Consider the following 12,601-nt stretch of genomic DNA (forward strand, 5'->3'; position numbering starts at 1 on the left):
TTTTTTCCCTGGTTTGGAAGTGGGATGGGGGCTTTGGGGGGGCAGGGGGAGGGAGGGAGGGAGAGGAAGAGAAAGGTGTTTGGGCTTTGTTCACTTTTTTCTGGAGTGCGAAACAGCTTGATAGTTCGAGGTAATCATATCTTACATTTTTAAACTATTGCCTATTTATGATCATATTGCAAATACGGTGTGGGGATTTGTTTTTATACAAGCATTTAAAATTAGCAATAGACAAGATGGCAAAAAAGGTGTATACTATTGTCCTTTCTCATGAGTTTCTACTCTTGATAACTCCTGCTAAGAATGAAACTTGCAGTTTGGTCTGTGTATCCCATTTGAGTGAGATCAGGTGCTCTTATGCTCTTTTGTTTTTTTTTTTAATTAACATAGAAGTACCAGAAAATTCTGGTCATCAAATGCATAAATTAGGAATGAAACTGGCCTTATTTTTAGACAATCTGTCTTTCAGCTTAATTTTATGCTAAGTGACTCTGATTGGACAATGCCTTTTGGAATGTAGTGTACATTCCAAATCTGCCACTCGGTAACCAAGAAATTTCACAATGACTACAAAGTATGAATTTGTAAATACATTTTGAGTTTTTTCTTTATACGATGTTTGCTGTTCCGACTTTGTCGTAGGTGACAAATTTATGTTGAAGTATCATGTTTCCCTAAATCCTCTATGGATTTTTGTAACTACGCCTGAATAAAAAAAAGAAAAGAAAAAAAAAAAAAAAGGGAGCCTGACAGAACACCAGATGACTAGAAACTTCATATTTAAAGAAGTATCTGTTTGCTTTATCACTTTTATTTTGTTTCCATTGTCATTAATAAACAACTTAACTGCCTCCTTTGCGCTGAAGTGCTACATGGGACTCTTCTTGCCAAGACTTGAGCAATAATCGTGTGACTAGCATCGCTGTAGTCAGTTCCTCGTTTTGACAGCCAGAATTCCTCCTGTGAGGAAAACCAGTATATTGTGGTTCCAGCTACATGTTTCTGTTACTGACTACTGCTCATACGGAAAGCTTCGGTTTTTTGCAAGTCATAGTACTAGATTCCTCATGTGCTCATCTTTCTCTAGTGCCACGCAGCATTTGGATCTTCCACGGTGGGACAAGGTAGGAAAATAAATATTGAGCATGATCCCTCCAACACTCGTTCAGGTGAAACATCTAGAGAAGCGACAAAATTCGTGTTGTCCCTCACAGAAGTCTGAAGAGCAGCGTGAATTGCTGGAGTGGTTTAAAACGTTTCCATTTTGAGGATTCCTCAGTATTAACTGTGAAGGGAAAATGTGATGTTTGTGGCGTAATGCTTTTTCTTCACAGAAATGTCATCATCTGTTAAAAGGATCAGTGAAAAGGGGGTTTAGTGGAACCAGAACTGATTCCAGTGCTGTAAGTCTGTTGTGTGTTTTTAAGGACAGATAGCTGTCATGGCCGGAGGCTTGCTTGGTACTTCACCAGGATCCGTATGTTCCAGTTCAGTGATAGCAGCTGAAGGTCGTACGCCTCTACAGAAACACTCCCAAGGAGTGTTGGGATTTTACTCTTCTCAGGGAGTGGTTCTCCCTTGGGTTGTTAAAGAGGAACTATAATTATTGCTTCCTGTAGAAGAAGCCAAGATACCGGACGATGCTATCGCGTCAACCTCCGAGCGCTGTGATGTGAGGGTTTGAGGCCTCCGATCCAAGCACAGCCGGTGGTCACAGGACTCCTGCGAACTGTGCGTGTGTGAAGCGAGAAGGTAACGGGGTAGGGAGGGGGAATGACATGTCGCTGCTGTTGGACCAAACGCATATGTGTTTGTAACAGGGAAAAGGTTATTCCATTGCTTCAGGCAGCTATTTTAGGACGTGGCACGTTGCCTAAAGCTACCAGATGCAGTGTTACTGCAAGCGTTGTAACTCTTCATTATGTGCATTGGAAGTAGGGCTTATACCAGTGGTTCTCCTCACCCCACCCAAAACTCTGAAGCTTATGCCAGATTGGTATGAAAAGCGAAGCGGCCGCGTCCACTGAAGAAAACAAGGCACCGGTTATGTTTGCCAGCACTGCTGGGCTGTAGAAATCTCCACTGAGAAAGCGGGGGAGCACTGACTGTCGAGATCCCGCTTCAGAACGCAGTGCTTCACCAGTGCTCTGACTGATTCAGCAAGCAGATGCCGGGTAGGCGTACTGGTAACTGCCGATATAGCACACCCAACTGCTAAATGCTTCCGATGGTGGTTATAACCTGTGCCATGTGCACGCACAGATTGTGACGTATATACGTCCTTCCCTTTGGCCACCGTCCTTCGGGTTCAGCCTGAAGTTCTATCAGCTGCTCCTGACTCCGATCCTGACTGTTATTGATGCTTGGTTAGGATTTCTCCTGTCAAGGTAAAATAAGCCTTGTTGAACATCTATGAATTCAGCGTATGGTTAAAAACCTAGCACATCTGGCACAAATCTGTAACCAATCTAGTCCTTTTTTTGTCCGTGGAAAACGCCTATGCTGACAGTCTCTTTATAACTGTGCTGTAGGATTCCTTCAGCATTTTTTGTGGGCTTTTGCTGCGTGGCTGGTTTAATGGAGAGAACCTTTGGCCACCATTTCCTTGCTATGACTGCATCACTTGAGAGAAAAACAAGTGGTGTGCCAGCCAGTGCGGAAAAAAACCCAAAACCAATCCAAAAGTCGCTGTGCCAGTTACTCCAGTGCTGGATTTTTTTCCCTGTCATTGTTTAATTACTTCTCATCTGTACAAAGAATGTAAGGTGGAAAATTCAGGCCAAGTTGGAAATACCCTTTATCTCTGAAGACAGAGATAAATGTATCCTCTGCAGGAGGAACTGGTCCCAGTTCCTCATACAGGTGTCAGGAAAGGAAAACAGGTAAATGTTCACCTGTGGCTGAAGTTGAGTTCGTTGTTCCCAGTTCCTCATTGCAAAATTTCTAAGTGAATTAATAAATTAAGGATTTTTTAAATCATCTTAATTGAGTGGTTTCTCATTTAGTAAGTTGCACACAATAACACACAACCATCTTGCATCCCTTTGCTTGTATTTATGGCTTAAACAGAGGTAAAATCTTAAAGCCATTTATAAGATCATATGCTGAGCTGACTGATAATCATCTTAACTACTGTAACACACCAACAGAATGTGATTTAATAGGTTTAACGAATGAATTGGCAGTTGTGCTGTGGTAACAAAAATAAATCCGGAATACTTTTTTAAATATAACTGGTAGTTAAGGTACTATTGTACTCAAGTCAGCGCTGAATTTTTTTTTCTAAATAACGTGATCTAAATCTCTTAATATAACAAAAACCACTTTTGGTGGTGTTGTGGTTTAACCCCAGTCAGCAACTCAGCACCATGCAGCCGTTTCCCCCTCCCAGTGGGGTGAGGAGGAGGAAAGCAAAGGAAAAAAAGTAAAACTCGTGGGTTGAGATAAGAACAGTTTAATAACTAAAGTAAAATATAATAATAGTAATAATGAAATATAATAATAATAGTAATGAAAAGGAATGCAAGAAAAAAAAGGAGGGGGGGAAGAAAAAAAAAAACAGTGATGCACAATGCAATTGCTCACCACCCACTGACCGATGCCCAGTTAGTTCCCGAACCGCGATCCGCGCCTCCCGGCCAACTCCCCCCCGTTTATATACTGGGCATGACGTTCTATGGTATGGAATACCCCTTTGGCTAGTTCGGGTCAGCTGTCCTGACCATGCTCCCTCCCAGCTCCTTGCACACCTGCTTGCTGGCAGAGCATGGGAAACTGAAAAGTCCTTGGCTTAAGATAAGCGCTACTGAGCAACAACTAAAACATCAGCGTGTTATCGACATCATTCTCACACCAAAACCAAAACATAGCACTGTACCAGCTACTAAAAAAGAAAGTTAACTCTGACCCAGCCGAAACCAGGACAGGTGTCCTCAACTACATTTCTGTTGCTCTCCCTCAATGCTTTTCTAGGTTGTGAATGTATAAATCTATATTCAGCTACCTCTGGAGGAAACTGCCACTTTCCATTCCTGGTTGTTTCCCTTTGTGTGTTCTAAAACTCTTCATAATTTTCCTTAGTCCTATCTATTAATTCATACCATTTCTTTAGCTGCAAGTGGGGATGCATGACAGGCACGGCTGCATCATGCTTTAGGAAGAAAGCATCAGAGGGTGATGAGCATTGGATTGCAGTCCAGCTAATCCCATTTTCTTATTCCATTGCTCTGTCCACCCGAGAAGCTGGGGGACACCTGGGGGACACGGGTCATGGTGGCTCTGGGGCCTCCCCCCCCACCTTTTGAAACCCGGTTTCTGTGTGCAGAAGGGAAGGGCGGTGGGCACAAGGTGCTGGGATAGAAATGAAGCGTAGGGCAGCTACGCTTAACGGAAGGGTGGGAGGAATCTCTCATCCATCAGACAAGCCCCGTGAAAAATCACGAGAGCTGGTCCTAACGCAGCGTTATACACATACGTATGTCGCGTGGATGCGTGTACACGGGAGAGATGCATCCGTAAAAGTTTTCGGGGCCTCTTTTAAGCATTGCGCAGGGAAGGAGCGGTCACCGTCCTGCAGGACCGCTCCTCCCCCGGCCCCCGCGGCTTCCCCCAGCCTCGGCTCCCGGGGGCGGGCGGCTTTGCGCTGCCCTAGCCGGGGCCGAGCCGGGCCGGGCCGTGCCAACGCCGCTGCTCCGCCCCCGGGGGGGGTGGCACAGCCGATAGAACCGGCGCCGCAGCCGCAGCATCTCATCCCCCCCCCCCCCTCCCCTTCTCGCAGACGGTGCGGTGCTGATCGGCAGCGGGTGCCCGGGGAAGGTAAGGGGCCAGCGGGCTGTTCTAGCGCTGCGGCGGAGCCCCCGGCCCGGCCCTTGCCGAGGGGGGAGCGGAGGAAGCCCGGCGCCCCCCCCCGCCTCGTCGGGGAGGGGATCGGGGGGGGGCAGCTCCTTGTCTCACCGGGAGCCTGGCTCTGCCTGCCGAGGCGAAACGGTGCCCGGGGCTCCGGGGAGGGATGGCGGAAGCAGGGAGAGGAAACGAGCGGGCGGCAGGGCAGGTCCACGGCGGTGCGGCTGCTCATGGGCGGCGGCGGGGGGGGGGAAGATAAAGGCTTTTCCTAGGAATTGGGGAGGGGAGGTTTTGGGTGGGAATCTGTATTTATAGCGTATTAATGGGGGGCGGATCGTTTTTATACCTTCCTGGGCTGCCCCCCGGTCGGAGCCGTGCGGGCGGAGCGGCGGCACCGCAGTGCGCTAAGCGGGGCGGGGGCTGCGGCGCCCCGGGACGCTCGGCCGCGGGTCCGGCCGCCGCCCGCGGGGAAGCGGGGAGCCGAGCCCCCCCCCCCCCCCCCCCCCCCCCCCCCCCCCCCCCCCTCCCGGAACGACGGCTGGATCGGAGCGGCCAGGCGGAGGGGTGCAGGTAACTTAAAAAAAAAACCCCAGATGGGAGGGAGGCAGGTTGGATCTGCCGGGTGGTTGCTGGCTGCAGGATACCTCGGCAAACGAAGCGGTGCGACCCTGAGCAGCTGCTGAAACGTCCTGGGTCCCCACAGGAATGGGGCTCGTAGTCCTGGTTACCCCTTTCTTGCCTCTCTCTGCTCTGAGGTTATGATGAAAGTAGCAGGCGGGTCTTGTACGTGTGCTCTCCCAGGTGGGACTGCAGAGAAATTCTGTTTCACAACCAAGGCAATCAGCCTTTCTGGCTATTGCAATTGCTATTTCATGGGATTTCTTGTTACTGAGACTGGTCGGATGCGTGAGTTAAAACAGCAATTTAGCAAATTCAGTTTAGGAAATGTTTTCTGCTTTGTTTCTTTTAAGCTACGTTGTGAATTGCTGTCTGTATATTTGTATTTTTTTTAAAGCTAAAATTTTGCTGTTGTCTCATCTCTTTGTCATTCAGGAGTACAGAAAAAATTGCTCACTTTCACAAAAAGAGATTGGTTGAATGACTGCTGCCAAAGCTGTTACACGGGCTATGATGATTTGTATTAATCTGCCTTATATGTATTCTTGTCATGACTTGGTTTTGCTAAAAGGCAAAACCGTTTTGCTCTGCTGACACCATTGGGTGACTGAGCGCTCCTGGAAGATGGAGAGGTTCCCAGGAAATTCTTGTTGCTGTTCAGAATGGCTCTTGCTTTAACCACCAGACTAACAGCACTCCTGCAGAGTCACGTCACTGTGGGATGAGCCTCTGGTCTTGGAAGGCTGGTCACAAAGTTGTTTACCCCAGAAAATCATCTTGTCCTGCACATTATGGTTTTGTTTTTCTTAGTTTTCCTGCTCAACAGTAGGTTATACAGACAGGAAAAAAAAAAGTAGTGTTTTTTTTTGTTGAGGGTTTTTTTTTTCAGTAGAAAAATTAACTAGACTTAAGGTTGAGAAGGATTTCAGTATTGTTTTACTATGAAACTGTCTTTTCAAGTCCACAGTCAGTCTTCTGGGAGGAAAAAACTCCATCCCAACGTGATTATGGTCTGCCACGCTAGACTCTTAGCTGCGTATAGAAGTAGCTTCAAGCAGTATTAACAGGGTCAAGAGCAGCGATGTGACTGTTTCATTGCAGTCTTATCGTAAGTGAAACCTGTTATCTGAATGCCTTTAATTCTTTGGGACTTCCAATCCCACTTGGGCTTTGAAGACAAAGCTGAAATCACGCCCTCTTAGCACAAGTATGGTCCCACTCTCCCCCCTGTATCTGCTTGATACCTAGTCTGAATAGCCTACTCTGCAATAGCAGAGATTTTTTTAGTAGTAGATATTATTGTTTGTAGTTCAGACTCTGTGTGCAGAAGTCTATCTAATAACTCCTGCTTTGGAGTTGCCTATGTTAAAAAAAAAATCCTGACCTTCCTATCTCCCTGCTGCCTATGGATTACAGTAATCGTGCAGGACCCGAGCCATCACTGCAGTCACTTGCTGGGTTATTGCATGTGTCGGTCCCTCAGTGAGAGGGAGAAATTTGGGGAGAGGAGAAGCAAAAGTCCCCTTAGTGCCGACAAATCTCTTGCAAGGCCATGAGAGAGAAGAAAGGAGCGCAGTCTGGCTCCAGGGTTATTGGGGAATTGCTGTAAAAGGAAAAAGTATTCGAAACCTAAATGGCCTCTCTTCTTGTTAGGTGCATTTGTAGCTGTAAGAAATAGGGAGACCTGTTGAATGGTGTAATCCGAGGGGAGAAAGAAGACCCATCTACAGCCTGTCGGGGCTCCAATCGCAGTTCTCAGAATAAAAATCCTGTTCTCGGAATAAAAATCCTCTCTCGGAAAATGCAAAGTTACTTTTCTCTCTTCTCTTTCACTGGTTTTCCTGGCCAAGGCCTACAGTTCCATACTGAATCAAGACTTGAAACCTCGATTCCTCACCATGTATTTTGCTAGTCTCATGTAACGTTTAAATAGAATAAACATATAACATCTCTTTGTGCCTTCAAATTAGGGAAGAAGCATGATCAAGATGAACTGCATCCTGTTAGCCGCCTGCATTGTTCTGGTTGTTTTTTGTAGTTCTGGTGAGTATAAGGGAGGTGCTTTCCTGATGTAATGTTATGACGGGCTGAGGAAATCATGGAAAAACTGTTGGAGAAGGAAAAATAACAAGAAAGGCCTGGATTATTTAATAGCACTTTGGGGAATGACAGTAACCATCACTTAGTTTCTGTTGCTGATTGTCTTTGGTCAGAAGAGAGAATCGGGTGCAGAACATGACGCTACTTAATACGGCAACAGACTATTGTGTTTTGCTGCTAGGAGATTGGATTCCTGTTGTGTAAATTGGAAACTAGGTGTATAGCACGAGAGAGAAATGAGGTGAAATAAAAAAGGGATAGAATAAAAATCTGCTGAAGGTGTCTCTTGTTGTCTGTCCCTTTGGAAAAGGCAGTCTTTAAGAGTAGACAAAAGAAGCAAACATTTCCTATATTGTTCTGCAGGCACACAAAGGTAAGGGGGTTTAAAAATGACGTAAGTACATGCTTCAAAATCTTCCTTTCAAAATTGCCAGTCTCAATTTGTACACTGAGGAAAGCTTGTAAATTTTAGCTTAAGTCTTGAGTTTAATAACCAGGCATATGTTTTGTGACAGCTAGATGCAGATAGTGATTCTTCTTTTTTTCTTTCTTAATGCTGCTGCTGTTTCAGTACTTTATTATTCAGTAAAGATAAACCTTTGTCTTCTTAGGTTATACTCTAAGGTGTTACCACTGCGAGAACAGCCCTTCCTTGTGCAAGACCAATAGTACGTGCTTAGTGACTGAAGATACTTGCTTGCAGATGAAATTTGGTATGTATACTGTCCTACAGACCTAAAGTAAACATGGCTATATCAGTTTTCATTGCCTGTACGCTTCTAATCTGGCCTTAGCATGCATTTCTTAGCCTCACTCAAAAGAAGGTTGCGAATACTTTAGAAGGTCATGCTTATAGCCAAGCAACTGATAAAGATAATGATGATTTAGATAGCTGATTTATACTTGTACAAGCATATACACAGATATCTGTATATCCAGATTAAAAAAAAACCCAAAACAAAAAAAAACCAAACCCAAAACCCACCACCCAAGGGAGCTGGAAAAAAATAGGAGACAGCATTGACTTTAAAATACAAAACCTTTGCCCTGAATTTGTTACACTTTAAAAACAGATAAAGCATGTGTAACCCATGAAATAAACCTGCAGATGAAGACTCAGTCGTTTATGAATTGACTCTATTAAAATAAATTATCTTTTCCTGGGGGTGAAGTGACCTGCATCTCAGGAAGATGGTCAAGGATATTCAGGGCATAGAGTTACTGTTCTAGTTGTTAAATAACATTTAAGTAACTCTTTTACTACCAGTGACAGGAGTTTCATTGGAAAAAGAGAAGTACCAAGTCAACTGAAATAATCTGCTTTCCCAACTGGTTCCCTCTGCTGTAAAAAGACTGTTGGGCTGGCTTTGGATGGCGGGAACCAGGACGGGGTGGGACTGCTCCGTTCCCCGGGATGGTCCCTGCTGAAGCTCATCACTTGATGTGGAGGAAGGAGGCTTCTAACGCTGCTGGACCAGGATGCTGCTCTGTGCTGCTTGCATCCTAAGGGATTTTCTCTTTTGCTATTTCCCTGGAGCCTAAACCTTCAGGAGCACAACCTGTAGGTTTTCTAGCGTGTAGGCTACGGCGGTTGTCCATTGTCAGAGTCAGGAGTCGAGTACTTGTGGTGTCAAGCTAGGGAAGATGGAAGACAAGGTGTTTGATCGCTGGTGTCCAGGGGAATGAGCGAGAAAAGGGGAGGACTCTTCTGCTCTTCAAGCTCTGTCTTCTGCATGTTGCTTCTGGAAATGAAGCTGGTCAGATCTGATGGGATGAGCTAGATGGTGATGCACTATCCTTCTCTGCCAGGAGCCCCAGAGCAGGTATCGCTCAGGCTCCACCCTGTACCTCCCAGGGGGTCATTGGGCCTGAATTGGAAGCACTGGTTAGCTTGAGCTAGAAATCTTTCTTAATCTATGGCTAAGAGCTACAAGGGAGTGCTGCAGAGGCAGGACTGTGGCTTGCTGTCGCTATTCACACTCCTAAATTCCTAGTGAAGGCAAGTTTGGGAACTTCTAAACACTTGAAAAGAAGCTAAAAAAGCAAGTACATGGCAGTCTAGGCAGTGATTCTCTCTCCGTACCGAAAATATTACTTTCAATAGTCTTTTAATCTGTTTAATTTCTTTTTTGTAGGTAAATTGAGAACTTCCTCCTGCTGGAAGGCATCCCAGTGCAATATGAATGATATTGCTGAATTCTTCCAGTTGGATAATTTTGAATTCTTTTGTTGCCAACACGACTTGTGCAATGAGAGCGCAATTACTGGGGTTAACAAAGCAGCCTTCAGTATTGCCTCTGTCATGGCCATGTTATGGATGCTTCTGTAATAATCCTGATTTGTATGCCGTACTTTCAAGCTGAAATTATACCAAATCATTAACTCTTTTCTGAATTGTACTTCTCGCATTTTCAGTTCCTAACTGTTCTGTGGGCAGAAACATTATCTTTTAATTTTAAATTCTGTTTCTTAAGGTTCCATCTGTTAAATCACTGTCTCCATTAATGGGGAGGAGACGTATATTGTTACCAGTTACAGGGAATTTGGGTATTTTGGCCTGCCCTATTCCAGGGGAAAATAGCTTGTTATGAAGTAGTGTTATCTTGTGGAGAACCTGGGCAAACTTCAGTGGGTGATGTGAAAGGGAAGGAATACTATAGGTTTTATGCTGGAAAACTATCATTTCTTTCCGTCCCATAAATTGTAGTTATTTTTGATTGGGATTTCTGTGGGGGTTTGGGGTTTTTTTCTTTTTTTTTTTTTTTTTTTTTTTTGGATGCTCGCTTGTCATACACCAAGCAGTGGATTTGCCCTCAACACAAGAAATGTTGGATCATAAGTATAAACTTGCTGCAGTCTTCATGATGAGTATGGAAATACTTAGTTTCAAGTGATGGAGACTCTTTGTTCCCATCACTGTAACATTTTATTTTTCTTTTTACAAGCCAATGATACAACCTTGTAAGTACTGTTATTTTGGGAGAAAGCATCTACGTTTCTTAAACCAATACCAAAATAATGCTATAAGTGAGAAACACTTTTCCCTCTTTTTATATTGTCTGCATGCTCACACAAATACATGCTAGCTTTTTTTTTTCTTTCTCCTTATACTTTATCCATGTCTAGGATTTTAACTAAGCATGTGCTTTGCACTGAGTCTTTATTGGTATACCGAAAATTGTTTATAAAATGCTAAGGAATTGAAATGGCACATCTAGTTTATTTTCCCACATAGTTAGCTTTTGGTTTTTGTTGAACAGTGACATGTAAACTTAACCCTTCAAGCTTCCACCTACGAGTATTAAACAAAACCTTGCCGAACTTTATATTTTGACTTTTATGCAACTCTATAAATGCCATACAAAATATACTTGTATTTATATAGCATGAATAAAAAACACTCGGTTTGTAGGCGTAAGAGGTCTGGAGCTGAAATATTATGTACATTGCTCTGCCTCAGTGGTGGAGACAGACCTTTGATACTTCTCGGGTACTTAGGGACCCTCTCAGTCAGGTACAATGTCAAATTCTCCTATTTCTCTTCTGGAGCTCTTGGCATGTCCCTGCAAGAGTCCTGGTCCATTGCCAATGGCATATTCTCTTTCTGAGGACCCTCGCTTGTGCTATGCAGGGTGCCAGTGACACCAGTTCACCCAGTCATAACAAGGGTGTTACTCCAAATCCATGATGTATTCTGCAATGTATCTTTTGGTTAAGCTTATCTTAGCTATGAAAGCATCCTGGGATCTCTCTGATCACTCGAAATATGGAAGTCGTCCTGTCTTTGATTAATAAAAATGTCAAAAAAGAGAACGTGGAGAGTGTGGTTATTTATCAGCGCGCTGTTTACAGCTGGATATAACTCTAGGCATTTCCGTGTGAGATGCCTTCACGCTTCCCATCCAGAGACTCTCAACAAGTTGCAAGTAGACTTCTCTCACTTCTTCTCTGGAGACGGGTGCTACATGTAGTCAGCCAGTTTTGGCAGAGTGGTTATTTGCTTTAGGGAGCTGTTTGCTAGGACAAGGGGTAACGGTTTTAAACTAAAAGAAGGCAGATGCAGACTAGATACAAGGAAGAAATGTTTTACGATGAGGGTGGTGAAGCACTGGCACAGGTTGCCCAGAGAGCTGGTAGATGCCCCATCCTTGGAAACATTCAAGGTCAGGTTGGACGGGGCTCTGAGCAACCTGATCTAGTTGAAGATGTCCCTGCTTGTTGCAGGGGCTTGGACTAGATGACCCCTAAAGGTCCCTTCCAACCCAAACCATTCTGTGCTTGGAAATGAGGAGAGTTAGTGATCTTTCTCTAGGTGAACTAACAATGACATGGCACTGGGGGGACGCGGTAGAATATGTGGTCTCTCAATCTCTTCTGCTTGAGAATTGTCTCATCGGAGATACGAATACACCATGATTTGGGGGGGGGGAAGAGTTCTCCCTGCGTGACTGCTTGAACAGCTGAAGCATGACATGTAACGTGCTTCTTGTGACTACTCTCGGAGCAATCCTATCTGCAGTTTTCCACTATCGCATGTTTTTATTCTCCTATGTACTGACTAGATTTCTTCATGGAAGTATTGGTTGTTTCTTCTTCTCCCTCTTCTCCCTCCCCTAAGTTCTTAGCTTTAGTTAACTTCTAATATCTGTTTCAGGAGGGAAAACGGTTACATATGATACTCCCCAAGTTGTAAATGATCTTAATAGAAACTGTTGGCTTGAAGTGTGTGGCCAAGTTGAATAGAAAGCATTTGAGTTGATATTTGTGAAGCCAGATAACTGGAAAACAATATTTTCCTCCTCTCTCACAGGCTAATTATACTTTGAACCTTTTGATGGGCATTCTCAATCCAACAGGTACTAGAAATGGTGATTTGATGTTGCGCTAGAAAGAAGAAAACAGTCCTTGATTTCCCACTCTCTTGTCCTTCCATTTTTTTATTTCCCATCTGATTAACAAAAGCAGACACTTAAAAGACAGTAATTTCTGCACAGCGACTTTTTCCACTGATGCACCACCATTGTCAAGCTCTTGCTCATTT

General features: G+C 44.4%; 1 protein-coding gene across 2 annotated transcripts; it reads left to right on the plus strand.

Moving 5' to 3' along the window:
- The first annotated feature begins 1,672 nt into the window (after positions 1-1,672).
- On the plus strand, positions 1,673-9,947 carry CD59 (CD59 molecule (CD59 blood group)). 2 transcript variants are annotated; one of them, XM_050898184.1, is made up of 4 exons: positions 1,673-1,752; positions 7,431-7,503; positions 8,172-8,273; positions 9,696-9,947. In XM_050898184.1, exons 2-4 carry the CDS (start codon positions 7,440-7,442, stop codon positions 9,887-9,889), a joined length of 360 nt encoding a protein of 119 aa, XP_050754141.1. In that variant the 5' UTR covers positions 1,673-1,752; positions 7,431-7,439; the 3' UTR covers positions 9,890-9,947. The 2 variants fall into 2 exon arrangements, with proteins under 2 accessions (XP_050754141.1, XP_050754140.1); XM_050898183.1 differs by lacking the exon at positions 1,673-1,752 and adding an exon at positions 4,758-4,815.
- Positions 9,948-12,601: the final 2,654 nt, after the last annotated feature.

This window comes from Gymnogyps californianus, chromosome 5, assembly GCF_018139145.2.
Source record: "Gymnogyps californianus isolate 813 chromosome 5, ASM1813914v2, whole genome shotgun sequence".
Taxonomy (NCBI): domain Eukaryota; kingdom Metazoa; phylum Chordata; class Aves; order Accipitriformes; family Cathartidae; genus Gymnogyps; species Gymnogyps californianus.

Excerpts from the sequence above, each read along its gene's own strand:
- CD59 (XM_050898184.1), top strand. The coding sequence starts at position 7,440 with ATGATCAAGATGAACTGCATCCTGTTAGCCGCCTGCATTGTTCTGGTT. Across the intron at positions 7,504-8,171 it reads GGTTGTTTTTTGTAGTTCTG|GTTATACTCTAAGGTGTTAC; the intron begins GTGAGTATAAGG and ends TTGTCTTCTTAG. Across the intron at positions 8,274-9,695 it reads TTGCTTGCAGATGAAATTTG|GTAAATTGAGAACTTCCTCC; the intron begins GTATGTATACTG and ends TCTTTTTTGTAG.